At 41.2% G+C, this 16,571-nt stretch overlaps 1 protein-coding gene across 6 annotated transcripts in view; it reads right to left on the minus strand.

Annotated features, from left to right (window-relative positions):
- Positions 1-1,243: 1,243 nt before the first annotated feature.
- FBH1 (F-box DNA helicase 1) overlaps positions 1,244-16,571 on the minus strand; it is a 68,472-nt gene continuing 53,144 nt past the window's right edge. For 5 of the 6 annotated variants that reach the window (XM_066592116.1, XM_066592115.1, XM_066592119.1 and 2 more), the window contains 3 exons: positions 9,854-9,960; positions 4,223-4,354; positions 1,244-1,585 (listed from right to left, as the gene is read on the minus strand). In XM_066592116.1, the coding sequence (XP_066448213.1) occupies positions 1,490-1,585; positions 4,223-4,354; positions 9,854-9,960 (335 nt within the window). In that variant the 3' untranslated portion in view covers positions 1,244-1,489. Of the gene's footprint in view, positions 1,586-4,222; positions 4,355-9,853; positions 9,961-12,698; positions 12,923-16,571 lie in introns of those variants that run through there. The other variant, XM_066592117.1, reaches the window with a different exon arrangement.

A 16,571-nucleotide genomic window follows, 5' to 3' on the forward strand; every position in this document is an offset into this window, starting at 1 on the left:
CGCCTCTGCTGACAGCCACTCCACCTGAACGAGAAGCTCCGGAGTCCTGCTGAACTGTGAAGCCTAGGCAAGTCACAGGTGTGCCGCTGGAGACGGCTCCAGCGGTCCCGGAGGATGACAACCCCGTACTTGGAGTCTCACCCGCGCAGCCCTGACAGCCCCGCAGAGAGGAGACCTCCCTGGGGCGGACGGGCTGCAGCTTGCTTGTAGCCTACACATAGAGCTCTATCTGCTTGGATTGTCCTGTAGGAACAGGAAGACACTGGTGAGCCGGTGGAGGGGAGTTACCTTTATATTTTCTGCTTCCTGTCCCTACAGGGGTCCAGAGGACAACCTTCATGTGTATGCTGTCAGGATGAGGAGGGGAAAAATGCGCTGTTTGGAATTCCCTCGGTTGGTAGAAATCCTCCTAATGACTTCTAATGTCTACAGGCACTTGTCATCTTTTCCCAGCTGTGGACTCCCCCTCTTTTTTTTTTTTCCAGCTCCCGTAGGAGTCTACGGAAACTCCTGCGCATCGCGCACCTAAGATAAGTCAGGTCGTATTATTTAAGGTTCACTTCTTTTTTTTTTTTTTTTTTACGCACCTAAAATTCTTTCGTCTGAACGTTTCCACAGGAATCCATTGGTTCTAATAGTCGCGATTTTTTTTTTGTGCTTGTAACTTAGCTGCACAAACACACTTGTGTGAAAGAGGGTAATCCAGATTTGTGAAAAGAAGTAAATAAACGCTAAAGTAAAAAGCTTTACATGACAACGATAGATCCAGTTGTTCCGTCTCTTCCTTTAATTAGTCTTATTAAAAATATTGAAACACTTTTTACATTTTACTTTACATTCGTAGCCATACAGTAATTGTTGTGCTGTGGGATCAACCAAGGCTTCTATGAAATAAAATGCTGCTCTTGACATTGACTGTATTCATGGCGCATCTTCAATAATAAATCTGTAGTAAGAGGCTGATTGTTGACTTGTCCTTCTCATTAGGGCGCCTTCACACTTGTGATAAAATCATGCCATATTTGCGCAATGCAAGAATGAGTGAAAACGCAGAATCATGCATCCAATTATTTTCAATGGTTTTAATCCCATTTGCAATGTTTTCAATTGCCCATATTTCCCTATGGAGCCTTGTTTTTTTTTGCACAGACTTACGATTTTTTTTGCGATGCGTTTTTAACATTAGGAAGTCCTATTGACTTTTGTGCTAAGAAAATAATGCAAATTCCCCCCCCCCCCCCCCCCCCGCGGGTGGCAGCAATGTGATATTATTTTCAAGAAAAAGCTTCGCTGACGCTCAAAAAACAACTGAACACAATTGCGATTCTGCGCAATTTTCTGGCAGCGAAATCGCCAGTGGCCAGTGTGAAGGAGCCCTTAGATGTATAAGAGAGTACATGATTGCTAGTACGAGCGATGCATTTAAAGTTGCAGCGTTACTGCATAGGAATAGGGGAAATATTGCGCTTTTGTTCATGAGGCATGGTTGTCAGCACAGAGAGCCCATCAGTTGTGTTATCGGACCGACCCGCTGCTGTGCACAGGTATGGCAGATATATCCTCCTTTATCTTCACTTTTGTCACTCTGCACAAAAAAACAAAAACATGAGTGAAATCAAACATTAACAAGTGTTTGCCTCTATACTCTACAACAGTTATATGTACATCGTGAAAACAAAAAAAGACAAAGCCAGCACATGTAACTCATGGCCAGAGGGTGCAGTAATAAATGTACTTCTGGTCTGGACTCATCTTATGCAGGGAACCAGCACGTTTTAGTGTTGATTCCAAACTGGAACAAATAGTAATATGCAGGTAAATGGGGTTTACAAATCTCCTCACACACTACAGAAAATGAATCTAAGGATTGGCAAGAATTTTGAGGAATTACAATTGCAGCATGCTTTATTGTGCCATGGGTCAGGAGGGATGTTGTGTCTCCTTAAGGAGAGCACCTAAAAATGTGTTGAGACAACTAGGGGGTGAGTGGGTCAGGGGATGGTACACTCTCTCCCCAGGAGAGCACCCAAAAGCGGTGTGGGGACACCTAGAAGGTGAGTGAGGACACTTATAAGGCCATGCTAGCTCCTCTGGGTAATTTATGCAAATAAGACAATTGAAAAAATACCTCTTCAGCGCCACCAATTGGATGGCAGTATTCCTACAAATGAATGTGATTTTCTACCACAATGATTAAGATGCATGGTTCTCTGGCTTCCTATTCCTAATCATTGTTAAGACTTGTTAGAAAGTCACATTGATTTGTAGAAATGCTGCCATCCAATAGGTGGCGCTGCAGAGGTATTTTTCCATCTTCCTTATTTGCATAAATTATTCTACCATGTATTTGTCCCAATTTTGCCACAGAGTATTTTTGTTAGAGGTGAAACTTGAGTCTAAGTTTAAGAAGCGCCCCCCCCCCCCATGAACAGTGTCTGGCTAGTGAGCAGCTCTTCATCAACAGTGATAAGCTACCAGATCAGATGCCTCGGTATCAACATTGAGTGGTAATAGGCTGAACTGGATGGACACAGGTCTTTTTTCAGCCTTAGGGCGAGCACCCACTGGCGTTTGCGTTTTCCGTGGGAAAAAAACGCAGCGTTTTCGCCGCGTTTCCCGCGATTTTTCCGCGCGTTTTTCACGGCGTTTTTCGCGGCTTTTCCATTAATTTCCATTGACTTTCATGGGTGCATTAGGAGAAAAATAGGGACACATATGCAACTGACAGTTCCTATGTTAAAAACGCAAACGCAACGCAAAAAAAACGCCAGTGGACAGGAACACGTTATCTCTATGCCTGTGCAGGAAAAACGCAAAACGCAGGTAAAAAAACGCCAGTGGGTGCTCGCCCTTATGTTAAAAGTGGTTTCCACAAACTGTAGCCAGCCGCAAATTGCCCCCATAAGCAGTGACCAGTGTGCAGTCCAGTCCATGGTCCCTTCCTCTCTGTACTACCACAGATATTGCCTACATGATCACAATTGAATTTGGCCAAAGAAAATGAACAAGAGTAATAAAAGACATAAATAGCATTTTCCACATAGACCCTAACTTTGATATTACTGTTACTCAAGTGAAGGTTATTATTACTTATGTTTACAGCAACATGAACTGCAGGGCCCTATATATATGGAAAGGGTTTCACCATATAACATAGAAAGCAACAGTAAACATGACTATATTAGTGGGAAGAAAGAACCCTGCCTGCGAGGGAAGGACACAAAAGTGGAGGGTGGAAGCTGCTTGTATAGTGGTAGTAGGCATCATTGTAGACAGATGTTTTCTGGTTATCGCATGGACTATTGCTGCTAAACTGTGTTAAAAGTAAGAAAAATCAAAGCAAGATATATAAAAATAACACTAAGGCCTCCCTCACATCGGCGCTCTTAGTTCTCTGGGGCTCCTGAGGAATTTAAAAAAAAAAAGAAGAAGAAGAAAAAGTGAAAGCGCAACCCCGAGATCTTATATTACATTGTGGGGGACAAAGGTGTTACCAATATATTAAAAAGTTTTAAAAATTACAGAATAAAAAAAAAAAATATATATATATATATATATATGAAAAAAGAAAACGAGCCACCGTCGCTACCATCCTAAACTGTGGCCATACCTGCCCTTTATACTGAGACTATACAAATTATATATCAAAATCTCCAAAACAAAATGGGGAACCCATTGCTGTACTTTCATTTATATAAATATACTAATTTTAAAAATGAAGAACGATTAAATGTAAACTTTCTTTTGGGCTTTTTGTATACATTATCCCTAAACCAAAAAAACAAAGAATAATCTGTCAGAAGAGGATATGCAAAACAGCTGTATTTGCAGCAAAAAATACTTGCGGTGGCTGAAGAAAAAAAAAATCAGGCCACTAACTACTGTGTGCGTAAAATCACGAAAGTGTCTGGTTCTTTAGGACAAAAATAACCTGGTTTTTAAAGGGGTTAAATACTTCGACCTATTAATAGGGCCTACTACTCAGTGACTTTCTACCATCAGTCCTACAGCTGAAGCCCAGTACCTTGTTGGCTAAGGAGAGCACAGTGTTATGCGCAGTCACGTAAGAGCAAGTCGATTACTACATACAATGTAGCACGAACTAAGAATCAAGCCAGCAGAATACAGGGAGCAGAAATGTGATATCTGTAAGAAGTGAGCAGCAAGTTTTATACAATAGACACAGCAACTGCACGTCATTTAATACGGTGTAACGTCTTACATAAGTGATCGGCGGCTTTCTCATGGTCAAGACAGTCTGCTCAGGAATGGGATTGTTGCAGTATGGCAAAACACACAGTAGCGGGCCGTCTTTCAAAACGTGACTTGTCAACTCCGCTTTTAGGGAATACTCCTACAATAAGGAAACATTAACAGATCAGCAAACTATTATAACAAATACAACCCCAATTCCTAAAAAGTTGGGAGGCTATGTAAAAAAAAGAAAAAAGAAATGCAATGATTTGGAAATGCCAAATAACTATATTTTATTCACAATGGAAGCATAGAACACATAGCAGAAGGTGAAAGGGAGACATTTTTCCATTTCATTTAAAAAAATAACTCATTAGAAACTGATGGTAGCAACACATCTCAAAACAGTTGGGACAAGGCCATGTCTGCCACTGATACATTAAGGTTAAAAATTGTGGCCTGTACACTGAATGGTTTAGTCAAATCACCATGGCTATGATCATTTCCGGTCTGGTGGAGTGTGCGTGCAAATTTGCGGTCACTCGCAATATGTCATTTTTGGTGTGTGTGAGTGTGCCCAGCAGCCATGTCCTTCCAGTCGGATCTGTTGACGTATACTGGCACATGGACTTGTGGATTTTGAATGAATGAAGCATTACAAGTTTTTCTGGAAATCAATGCAACATCCCCTTAATTTACAGAAACCCCTCTTTATTGTATCAGCTTAACAAGTTGTCTTGAGAGCACTTAACTGACCTTTTTTTAGTGCCTCTTTATGCCATTTTTAGGACACTTGACTTTCAAAAGTTATTACATAAGGGCCCTTTTACATGGAATGATAACACTGGGCAACACAATAAGATAAGCATATAGGCGGCTTATAGTAACTTTAGTGCGCTGAATTCAAATATGATATCCGTTTTTTTCTGCCACGTAAGGTTTTCCAGTTATGTGAAATAATGTAATCCAATTGCAGTTGTATTGTATTTCTTGGAAATCTGCCTATAAAAAGAATAGTAAAAGTGATTGTGCAATTATTTCGCAATCACTGTTACACACTGTGTGCGGACTGAACACCATAAGGGTAGGTTTATGTAACATATAGAGTATGTTTCCATGTGGGGGAAACACTGCGTATCATCCACCAGTAAGTTGTAATTAATGAACTATGTTTTTACAGGTCATTGGTTAGACTAAATAAAGGAGTCAAAATCATTTAATAAAAATACATGTTCAGTATCGCTTTGTCTGTAAAAGTCCAATCTATCAAAGTAATACATTATTTACCCAGCACGGTGAACGTCGTCCAAAAAAAAAAAAAATGAAGAACGCCAGAAATTCGCTTTTTTGGTCATTGTGTCTCCAAGAAAAAATGCAATAAAAAGTGATCAAAATGGTCTTAATACAAACTACAGGAGGTCCCGCAAGAAATGAGCCCTTGCACAACTATGTGGATTGAAAAATAAAGTTATTGCGTGCAGAAGATGGCGACAGAAAATAATAATAAAAAAAGTAATTGTACTGACCCATAGAATAAAGTTATCATGTCATCTTTGTTGCAGTTCGTGGGCCGTAGAAACAAGACGCACCGACAGATGGCGGGATTTTTTTTTTTCATCTTACTTAACTTAGAACTTTTTAAAAGTTTTTCAGTACATTATATGGTACATTAAATATTACCATTGAAAAATACAACTCGTCCTGCAAAAAACAAGCCCTCATACACCGACGTCGATGGATAAATAAAGGAGTTATGATTTTTTTAAATGAAAAAAAAAAAATGCTTGGTCACCAAGAGGTTAAATAACTTTAAAAAATGAGACGTGCCGCTATTATTCAGTTTTACCCGTGTAATCAGCAGGTTTTAATTTTACAGAAACATATCAATTACTTTCTGTTATTAAAATTTGATAAAAATTTGTTGCACGGTGTTATCGTTCTGGTAATCACTGGAGTGTGTGAAATTCAATGCTAATCGTTTACTGTAAACACGCCCAACGATTGAGCGATGAATGATCATTTGTTAATTTATTGTCCATTCTGTGCAGGCCTAAAAACCTGACAATCGATCTGTGTAAACAGGCAGTTGCTCATCTTTGAACAGCTGCCTGTTTACTTTGAATGGAGACGGACTGCTGGGACATGGTGGAAATTAAATCTACAGTCATTGCCACAAATTGTCTTATCCCTGCAGGTTATAAAAGAAAACTATTTTGATAACAGAATAGGTGTGATCCCAAAAGCAGAATCTTTGGTGTCAATATCCATAAATGAAACGTATCGTGAATTCACAGCAGGCGACTGCCTTATTACTGAACTGACAACAGCGGAAATCACACATTACATAGAAAAAAATACAGGTATATACAGATTTTCAAATTAGGATATATGACGTATTAGCCATCTGCAACAATCCTAAGGGAGATGTATAAACACGTGTGCAAGTCGAAACTGGATCATCTGCTCATAACAACCATTAATCGCTATGGAACGCTGAAAATTGAAGAACTCCTACAGTTTACAGAAATCTGATCATCCCAGGAATGTAGTGAATTTAGGAGAAGGATTTTCTTTTAGGTCGTCTTCACACAAACCAGAAATGCTACAGATTTTCTGCAGAAGTTCCACAGCATTTACAGGACGAGCCACGTGGAGAATTCTAAACATGGTGTGGAAATTTTCTGCAATGAATCTGCAGTGTTTTTCAAAAACACTGCGGATTCGAAATCCGTAACATGTCTATTTATACTGTGGACTTATGCTGAGGAATTCAGCCCTTGAAATAGAAGGGTTAAATAATTCGCCAGCAAATCCGCTACAAAAGCCACAGCCAAAAACGAACCATTTAGCCGCGGATTTGGGCAATGCAGTTTTCCAGCGTATTTGCTGTCGGTTTTCCATTGCAAAATGCCTGCAGTGATTACACTTGGTGTGAAGGGACCCGTACTCTTACCTCACCGAATTCTGACAGACATAACCTTATTTTTCCATTGACCTATCTGTATGAGGGTTCTTTTTAAAAGGACTATTTTTGACACCATTTTGTGTTATATAAGCTTGAAGTTTAAAATTTTACATTGGGAGGAATGCAAAACAATAGAAAAAACTGTAAATAATATATAATAGCCACGGTTTGTTTCAAATAAATGCTTTAACTTTACATATTTGGTATCCCTCTTAATGGCCCAAAGAATAAAGGCAATTTTCATGGAAAAAAGTGTTCATTCATTCCTTGACTTTTTTTTTTTAGCTTACCAGTGAACCTTTACTACCATTTAACATTACAGTGAATGGTTACTGTATGAGAAACATCCATCTAGTAGAGTATTAGTCTTCCTTTGGGCTTTAAACTGCAGCAATTTATCATGGAATAGATTGCATTAGGTGTTGAAAGTGTCCTGCAGGAATAATTACCCCATGTGGACAGGAGAGCTTCCTAAGCCCCATTTATACGCAATGATTCACGCTCAAAATTCATTCAAATGATGGCTTTTGAGCAATAATCGTAGCATGTAAACGCTTCCATCTTTCACTCTTCGGCTGAACGATGATTTTTAGGTGAGCATAAAATTCATTGTTCAACCGGAGAGAAATAGCACGGATCGCACTCTGTGTTCTTCACGGGTTACATTGTATTCAGCGCACAGCCCGCGGCAGCCCATGCGAAGACAATACAGCTGAGTGCAAAGTCCAGACCACATGCTGGAATTTGCAAACAGCTGCTTGAGGCTCTTTTAAATGCAAATGAAGCTGATAAAGTGTTAAAAGGGCATTAGTCCCTGTTAGTATTTAATGCAAAATTATCACTAGAACCATCAATCTTTCAATCATTTGAAAGATTGTCTTTCCGTGTAAATGATCCTTTACAGTTGCTGCAAATTAGAGGAGGGTGACTTGTTCTGAGCAGCGAACAGTTGACCTCATCCTCAAGTCATGCTGTTTTTGCCAAATTCTGACCCTCCCATTAGTATGTATGACAAAAAATTCCAGCACCAGAAAGTCCAGATGAATAAAAAGAAATTTTATGTTCATAAGACATAAATGTCAATATGGAAAACACAGCTTGACCAAGCTGCTCAAGGTGCTTTTCCAGGTTGTATTCTGCTGGCACATCCCATTTTCATGCTCTTTTGCCCACTGGAGTCTTGCGTTTCTCTTCTAGAATAATGGTATTCCAGCTGGTTGGCTGTTATAGTCCATTTGTGCATCTGAACACATTAGCTGGAGCACCAATGTCGTATTCAGCAGAAATATGCTTGACCGTGCACCACCTGTTTGTCAGAACAATTCTACACATCCTCCTCTGACCCAGTTTTGTTAATGAGTTGTTTACATCCACAGGATCCCCTTTCTCTGGATGTTTTTACCTCATTCATATAATTTTGGGTATATTCTCAATACCACTGCATGAGAGAACTCCACAAGGTTGGCAATTTTTTAAATACTGACTAGTCTAGCACCAATGACCAAGTTTTGTTCGTAGTCGCTCAATTCACATTGAAACTGATCCATGGAAAACCTGCTCACTTGATTTAATGCTGCGCTGCGAGGTTACAGGTCTGATTTCCATATAGGGAAGTATAAAAGAAACCTTATTGTCTGTTGAAAACCATCTTGTTTCCCTTCCATTTTCTAACCTACTTGACATATATTCAGATATTTTTGTTTATAAGATTACAAGACCTGAAGAAGAAGAAAAATCTGCAATTGACCTTCGCTCACACAAATGTGTACCCAGATAGCTGACCAAGTATGGATTTTGTTTAAGAAATGTACTAACAAATAGAACTCTTTATCATCTGTTTTACTTTATTTAATCTTCTATACATATATAAACCTTAACTAAGCTGAAGGATACTTATAGATCACCAATTGAGGATCTCAGATAGCACATGACTAGAGAGAAGGTTTGCCTAGAGTCTGATGTCACAGCACGTGCTAAGTTTATTCATCAGTAATAAAGAGGTATAACAGGTTATGCATATGCTAAATCAGGTGAACTTTAGTCTCGCTTTCAATGTTTTTGTCTTAAAGGACTATAAATTCTTTGGCTGGTTAACAAATAAACGGAATCATTTGCAATTTACACAAATGCTGTGTGACATGTCAGTGATTCTCCGAGCTGCTTGAATTTTAACCCTTAATTTGGAACACAAGAATATACTTGTAGCGCTCCATTGCACTGACAGAAGCACCAATTGTAAAGGTGTAGGTGTCTCTAATAAAGTGGTCATTTGGTATGTATGCTCGGGAATACCTATGAATTCTAACACATTATTAACAGTTAGTGAAAAACTGACAGGAGAATTATTAGGTCATATTTAAAGCATTGCCTTACAGGAATCTACACAACAGTCTTAGGAGACATTATTAGACACCTGGCTGACATTTTACTATTGCCAAACCATAATTCGCATCTATTACTTACTATGCTATAAGTGACATTACTCTGCTTTACATTTGCAGTGCTGGTCCGTAACAACTTGTTTCCAAGTCTGGAAATGTAAAGCAGATGTTCGCAAGATAAGTGGCCATGGGGCTCGATAAATATTAAGATAAAACCAAGTATAACCGCATTATAAAAAAACTTGACATAGAAACAACTATGTGCATTTTTTCTAGATTCCTAAGTAAATAGATTTTCTAAAATTATACTTACTCCAGCTAGGGTTAAAATATTCTCTACAGACTTTGTTATGGTGAGGTGTTTCTTGGCACGAGTTACTGCCACGTAGAGCAAATTCCACTCATCCTCAAGTGCTGCAGCTGAAAGGAAGAAGAAGGATGACCCAGTGACTAACATACTTAGAAACACAAGTGCCAGAAACTATTATATACATTCAGGTAGGTCTACTATGCTTGTTAAGGACCAAAATGTACAAGACAGTTACTAGAAACAATAAAATGAAAAACATAAAAATGCACAAAGGCAACACAGAAAAACAAGATTTTTGTTACTTCCTGTAATATCCTTTCTTGTCACATTTATTGGGGGACACAGTAGACCTTGGGTGTAGAGGCAGCCACTAGGAGGTGAACTGAGCAAAGAAAGAGTTAGTCCCTCCTACAAGGTATACCCCTCCTGCAGGTACTAAGCTAATCCGTTTGTATGTAAGCAGTAGAAGAGAACAAAATAACACATGAAGTAGAGCAATACAAACTATAAGTAGAAAATATAGTTCTAGGAAAAAAAATCAGGCCGGCTTGAGGAACACTTTTGTTAGAACTCCACCGGCAATAGTAAAAAATAAACAACTGGTGGGTGCTGTGTCCCCCGATGAATGTGAAAAGAAAGATTCTGCAATAAGTTTTCTCGTCCATATCATTGGAGATACAGAAGACCATGGGACATTCTAGATGAATTCCCCAGAAGGTGGGACAAGAAAAAGGTTTCATGATTAGCCTGTTGCTTCCAGTGGGCGCTAGTAAGCGACAGGTCTACTGGCAGCTAGCAGGTAACGCTTTTTGTAGGAATAGAGATAATGAAGGCTGGAAGCGTTCCTGCCATTAGGAAGAAAGAAACTGATAAAGAAGGCACTTGCAAATTAGTAGGAGTGAGAGACTCGATCCTTACATGGGCTAAAGAAACAGGTGAGAAAGGCAAAGAGGAAAGTACTGTGTGCTTTGTAGTTTGCTACCGTCAAAATAAGGCAAACTACTATCCTGGGTGAACCGGTTGGAGAGAAACAAGTTCCATATTGAATCTTTCCTGGATAGCATGACACACTCTAGACAGGGCTGTTCACAACAGTTGATACTGGCTCTCCATCTTCCTTATGTTGGATGTAGAAGGTCAGGAGGATTGTTAGCTCGGCAACATACACTGAATGCCGTAGATATGGCCATATTAATTTTTTTTTCGTGTGTGTGTCAGGCCATTAGTGCAGTATGGTGAGAGTGTCCTGCGGCAGAGAGCGAATTAAGTAAGTCTGGTGTCAGAAGGACAGAAGAAACTAGATGATGATTCAAAGGCAAGATTCTAGTGGGAATTGCCCTAGAATGAAAGGGAGAAATCTCCTTAGAAAGGCAATTGTCCAATGTAAGATGAACAGTACTGGAGAAGAATGAGGCTCAGGATGCTACCAGTACTATTGTTTCATCTAGGTGAAACAGCTCCAAGAAGAATGGGGTTGCCTGAAGCCTGTATGTCTACAACCCATACCGCATGGACAAATACTACTTTTTTTTTTTTTTTAAAGGTGGGTCTTAAAGGGAGCAAGTATCTAATGAATGTGCCCGGTCCATTAGAAACCACTGATTGCAGGAAAAACCGAATGATGACTTCCTAACGTCCGCTAAGGACAATTATTTTTGGATAGGTCCTAACTCAATATGCCTGATGCCCTGATCTTAGGTAGAAGGGACTTTCTGGTGCAGGCTTTGTTGGACTCCGGAAGCCTTGTGACCCTAGTGCACGAGTCGTTGGTTAACTCAACCTCTTACAATGGAGGCCGAGTGGGTGTACTGTGCATCCACGGGGATACTCGGGAATACCCCACCGCTACTGTACAAACAGCCACCCCTTGCGGCAGGAGTGGTTAAGTCCGTAATGCATGAGGCTATTATCGGAAGGGACTTTCCACTGTTCTGGGCCATGTGGAGAAAAAGGACTTTGGACAATAAGAATGCGGCTAATAATGTTGTGTGTCAGGAGTTAATCCCGGAGCCGTATGACCCAGACACTGCTGGGCCCGCAGTAGGGGTGACCATAAGTGACGATGTCGATTGTCCCCTAGCTGTACTGGCTGGTGACACTGAAAGCCCGGCAGAAGTTCCTGCCATGCCGGAACTTGGTGTCGCGTAAAAATTTTGGGTCTGCTCAGCTGAAAGACCCAACATTGATCAGGGCCCATGAGGCCGTAAAAAAAATAAACGGGGTACCTCAAACTCCAGGTGGGAGTGAGGCATACCCTTATATGGCTGTTAACAATGACATGTTGCACCGAGTGGACAAGGTGCGCTGGGAAGAACTGGAACAGCTGGTGGTACCCCAACCATATCGCCATGTAGTTCTCGATCTGGCTCATAAACATGTGCTTGGAGGTCATCTGGGGGGTGAAAAAACCCGCGAACGAGTGTCGCAAAGGTTCTATTGGCCAGGGGTACATGAGGAGGTTAAGCGGTATTGCGCCTCATGTCCCATATGTCAATTAACGGCCCCTAAATCTCATTTCAGGAGTCCATTGGTGCCATTACCCGTTATCGAGGTACCATTTGACTGGATTGCCATGGATTTAGTTGGTCCGGTAGTGAAGTCCGGTAGGGGACATCAGTATATACTGGTCATTCTAGACTATGCCACGCGGTATCCAGAGGCAATTCCTCTGAGAAACACCTACTCCAAACTCATTGCCCCAGAGCTGTTTCAGATGTTCTCCCGCACCGATATTCCCAAAGAGATCCTTACCGATCAAGGGACTCCGTTTATGTCAAAAGTAATGAGAGAGATGTGCAAACTTCTAAAGATTAAACAACTGCGTACCTTAGTATATCACCTGCAAACTGACGGCCTGGTCGAAAGGTTTAATAAAACTTTGAAGAGTATGTTAAAAAGGGTGGTCAGCCAAGATGGGAAGGATTGGGATTGTTTGTTGCCAGCCTTGATGTTCGCAATACGTGAGGTTCCCCAATCCTCCACAGGTTTTTCTCCGTTTGAACTGCTGTATGGTAGACACCCACGCGGTCTCCTCGATCTCGTCAAAGAAACTTGGGAAAGTGAACACACCCCCTACAAAAGTGTTGTAGAACATATTTCAGTAATGCAGGACAGGATAGCAGCTGTCATGCCCATTGTGAAGGAACACTTGGAACAGGCACAAGTGGCACAGAGTCGAGTCTATAACAGGTCGGCCAAAGTCAGAACCTTTTGCCCGGGAGATAGGGTGTTAGTTTTGGTGCCTACAGTAGAGAGCAAGTTCTTAGCCAAATGGCAGGGGCCCTATGAGGTGCTTGAGCGCATAGGAGAAGTCAATTATAAAGTGTACCAACCTAGCAGGAGGAGGCCGGAGCAGGTATACCATGTGAATTTGCTTAAACCCTGGAAAGAACAAGAGTCTCTGGAAGCGGTGAATGCGCCGAGCAGCCAGGTTTTTGTGAAGTCCATGGACCAAGCTCCGGAAGTAGCTATCTCAGGGTCCCTATCTAAGGTGCAGAAACAGGAGGCAAAGGAGTTGGTGCTTTGAAACACGGATGTGTTTTCGGAACTACCGGGATGTACGTCAGTGATCAAACATGACATCGTCATGGAACCTTACGTACGGGTTCGGGTGAAACCCTACAGAATTCCTGAAGCACGTAGACAGGCTATATCAGAGAAAGTAAAAAAGATGTTGGACCTTGGGGTCATTGTAGTGTCAAAAAGTGATTGGTCTAGTCCCATTGTCCTGATTCCTAAGCCCGATGGCAACTTGAGGTTTTGCAACGACTTCAGGAAGTTGAATGAAGTCTCTAAGTTTGACTCGTACCCGATGCCACGAGTAGATGAGCTAATAGAAAGGCTAGGACATGCTAGGTTCTTCTCTACCTTGGACCTGACTAAAGGGTATTGGCAGGTACCACTTACCGACGAGGCCAAAGAAAAGACTGCCTTTTCTACTCCCGAGGGGCTCTTCCAGTATGTCTGCCTACCTTTTGGGCTACATGGGCCACCAGCTACGTTCCAAAGAATGATGGATATCATCCTGAGACCTCACAGTCGGTATGCCTCCGCCTATCTGCATGACATCATTATATTTAGTGATGACTGGGAGAGTCACTTGCCAAAAGTACAGGCGGTAGTTGATTCCCTCAGGGATGCAGCGTTAACAGCAAACCCCAAGAAGTGTACGTTGGGAGTGGAAGAAGCACATTATTTGGGGTACATAATTGGAAGAGGAGTTATTAAGCCCCAAATTAATAAAGTAGAGGCCATCCAAAAGTGGACCCAACCATTGACCAAGAAACAGCCTACAATCCCTAGAAATGCTCTCACCTACTACCGCAGGTTCATCGCTAGCTTCGCCACCATAGCAGCACCCTTGACAGAGCTAACAAAGGGAAGAAGTTCCACCATGATCAAGTGGAATGACGAGGCCGAGCAGGCATTTCGGAAGTTAAAGACACCCCTGTGTAGAGAGCCGGTCTTAATTACTCCCGACTTCAGCAAAACATTCGTAGTACAGACAGATGCTTCTGATGTGGGTGTGGGAGCCGTCCTTTCCTAAGTGGTTAGAGGCGAGGAGCACCCAGTCACCTATCTTAGTAGGAAACTTACCCCCGCAGAGAGAAATTATAGCATTGTGGAACGAGAGTGTCTGGCGATAAAGTGGGCTTTAGAGTCCCTACGGTACTATCTGCTTGGACGACATTTCATATTGGTGACAGACCCCTCCCCTCTCACCTGGATGAGTCAGGCCAAAGAGTGAAACGCTCGGGTGACGAGGTGGTTCCTTTCTTTACAAAATTTTAAATTTGATGTAGAGCACAGGGCTGGTAAGCTACAAGAAAATGCCGGCGTGTTGTCCCGAACCCACTGCTTGGTTAGTAAAAGTGTTCGCCCCTACGGGTTCAAGCAGAGGGGGAGGGTATGTTAGGTACTGAGGGGCGTGATAGTGGATGGTCGCTACATCGCCCCCAGGTTCCGTTATTATGCCTAGTGGGACTGGAGGAAGTTCATGTCCTGCTGTTTGAGACATGAAAATACAGAAGGGCAATGTAATCTCCAGCAAGTAGTTGCTGGAGGTTTCCCTTTAAAAGTCTTTGGGCCTGGATTTTTGGAATGGATGTCAGGTTGGTAGTGGGGCCATCCATTCCACTTCCTCCACTCCAGGGTGTGTGCGAGGTCAATCAGCACAGGTGCTGAGGCTGAGCCAGGCTAGGTGTGCATATAGATAGCAGTGTGCATTGACACAGGGGGAATAAGATAGCTGCTGGACCCTGGCAGCCTGTGATACCCGCTAGAGGTAAAAGCCCTGCTGTGTGGTGCACCTGCTGAGCGTGACCTGGTCAGGAAGGGACTGCCTATTGACCTATTGCTGGACTGTTATTTTTTTGCCTGAAGCTAAGGCTGAATTTGTGTTGATTCTTCTGGACTGAAATAAAAGCAGGTCACGCCTGCACTTGAACTTTACCAACTTGTTTCCATCTTTGACTGCCGCAACCCGCACTCTACCGAGCTGTCCTCCCACAGCCAATACAAAATTGTAATAGTTTTTTTTTTTCGCAACTTTTTCACAGTTTAAAAAATAAATAAATAAATGATTATTTTTATCGCTGCATTCAAAGACCCCTAGCATTTTAATTTTTTAATCAAGCTGTGTAAGGGTTTTTATTTTGCGGGAAGAGTTGTACTTTTTATTACTACCATTTATAGATCTGTGCGGAATTTGGATCACTTTCTATTCCGTTTTTTGTATAGTGAGATAGGCTACATTAGCTATTTTTGCCACGTTTTAATTTTTTTTTTCATGTCATGCACCCTGCAGATTAACCTCTTCTTGCTCCAGGACGTACATTTACGTCCTGTAATATCGGGGTATGTATGAAGAGAGATCGTGGCGCGACCTGTAATAGTTTATTATAGCTGACACCCACCGGCAATAACTGCAATCGTACAGCATTATGTCATACTGCAGAAGCAATCAAATCATCACTAGTTGTGGTCCCCCAGGGGGGCTTAAAAAAAAAGTAATCACCTTTTGCCATATCTATAATAAAAAAATCTAAATCATAAAAGAAAAATACATATTTGGTTATCGCCGTGTCCGTAAAACTCCGATCTATCAAAGTAGCACATTATTTAGCCCACACGGTGAACCTAGTCTGAAAAAAAAATTAGGAATGCCAGAAACACACTTTTACAGTCACCTTGTCTCCCAGAAAAAAATGCGATCAAAAAGTCGTACATATTCAAAATTGATACTAATGTAAACTACAGGACATCCCGCAAAAAATGAGCCATCGCACAACTACGTCGACGGAAACATAAAAAAGTTATTGTGCGCAGAAGACGCAGCAGAAAATAATTTAAAAAAATTAAATGTCTTTGAAAAAAAATAGTACAGCAAAAAAAAAAAAAACTATACAAGTTTGGTATCGTAGTAATCCTACTGACCATAGAATAAAGTTATCATGTCATTTTTGTTGCAGTTTTTGCGCCGTAGAAACAAATGCACTGAAAGATGGTGGAATGTTGCTTTTTTTTCATTTTACTCAACTTGGAATTTTGTAAAAGTTTTTTCAGTACATTATATGGTACATTAAATAGCACCATTGAAAAATACAACTTGTTCCGCAAAAAACAAGCCCTCATACAGCGACGTCGATGATTAAATAAAGGAGTTAAGATTTTTTAAAAGGTGGGGGGAAAAAAGGGGGGGGGGCCCAAGTCATTAATGAGT

The sequence above is a fragment of the Eleutherodactylus coqui genome, chromosome 2 (assembly GCF_035609145.1).
Source record: "Eleutherodactylus coqui strain aEleCoq1 chromosome 2, aEleCoq1.hap1, whole genome shotgun sequence".
Classification (NCBI taxonomy): domain Eukaryota; kingdom Metazoa; phylum Chordata; class Amphibia; order Anura; family Eleutherodactylidae; genus Eleutherodactylus; species Eleutherodactylus coqui.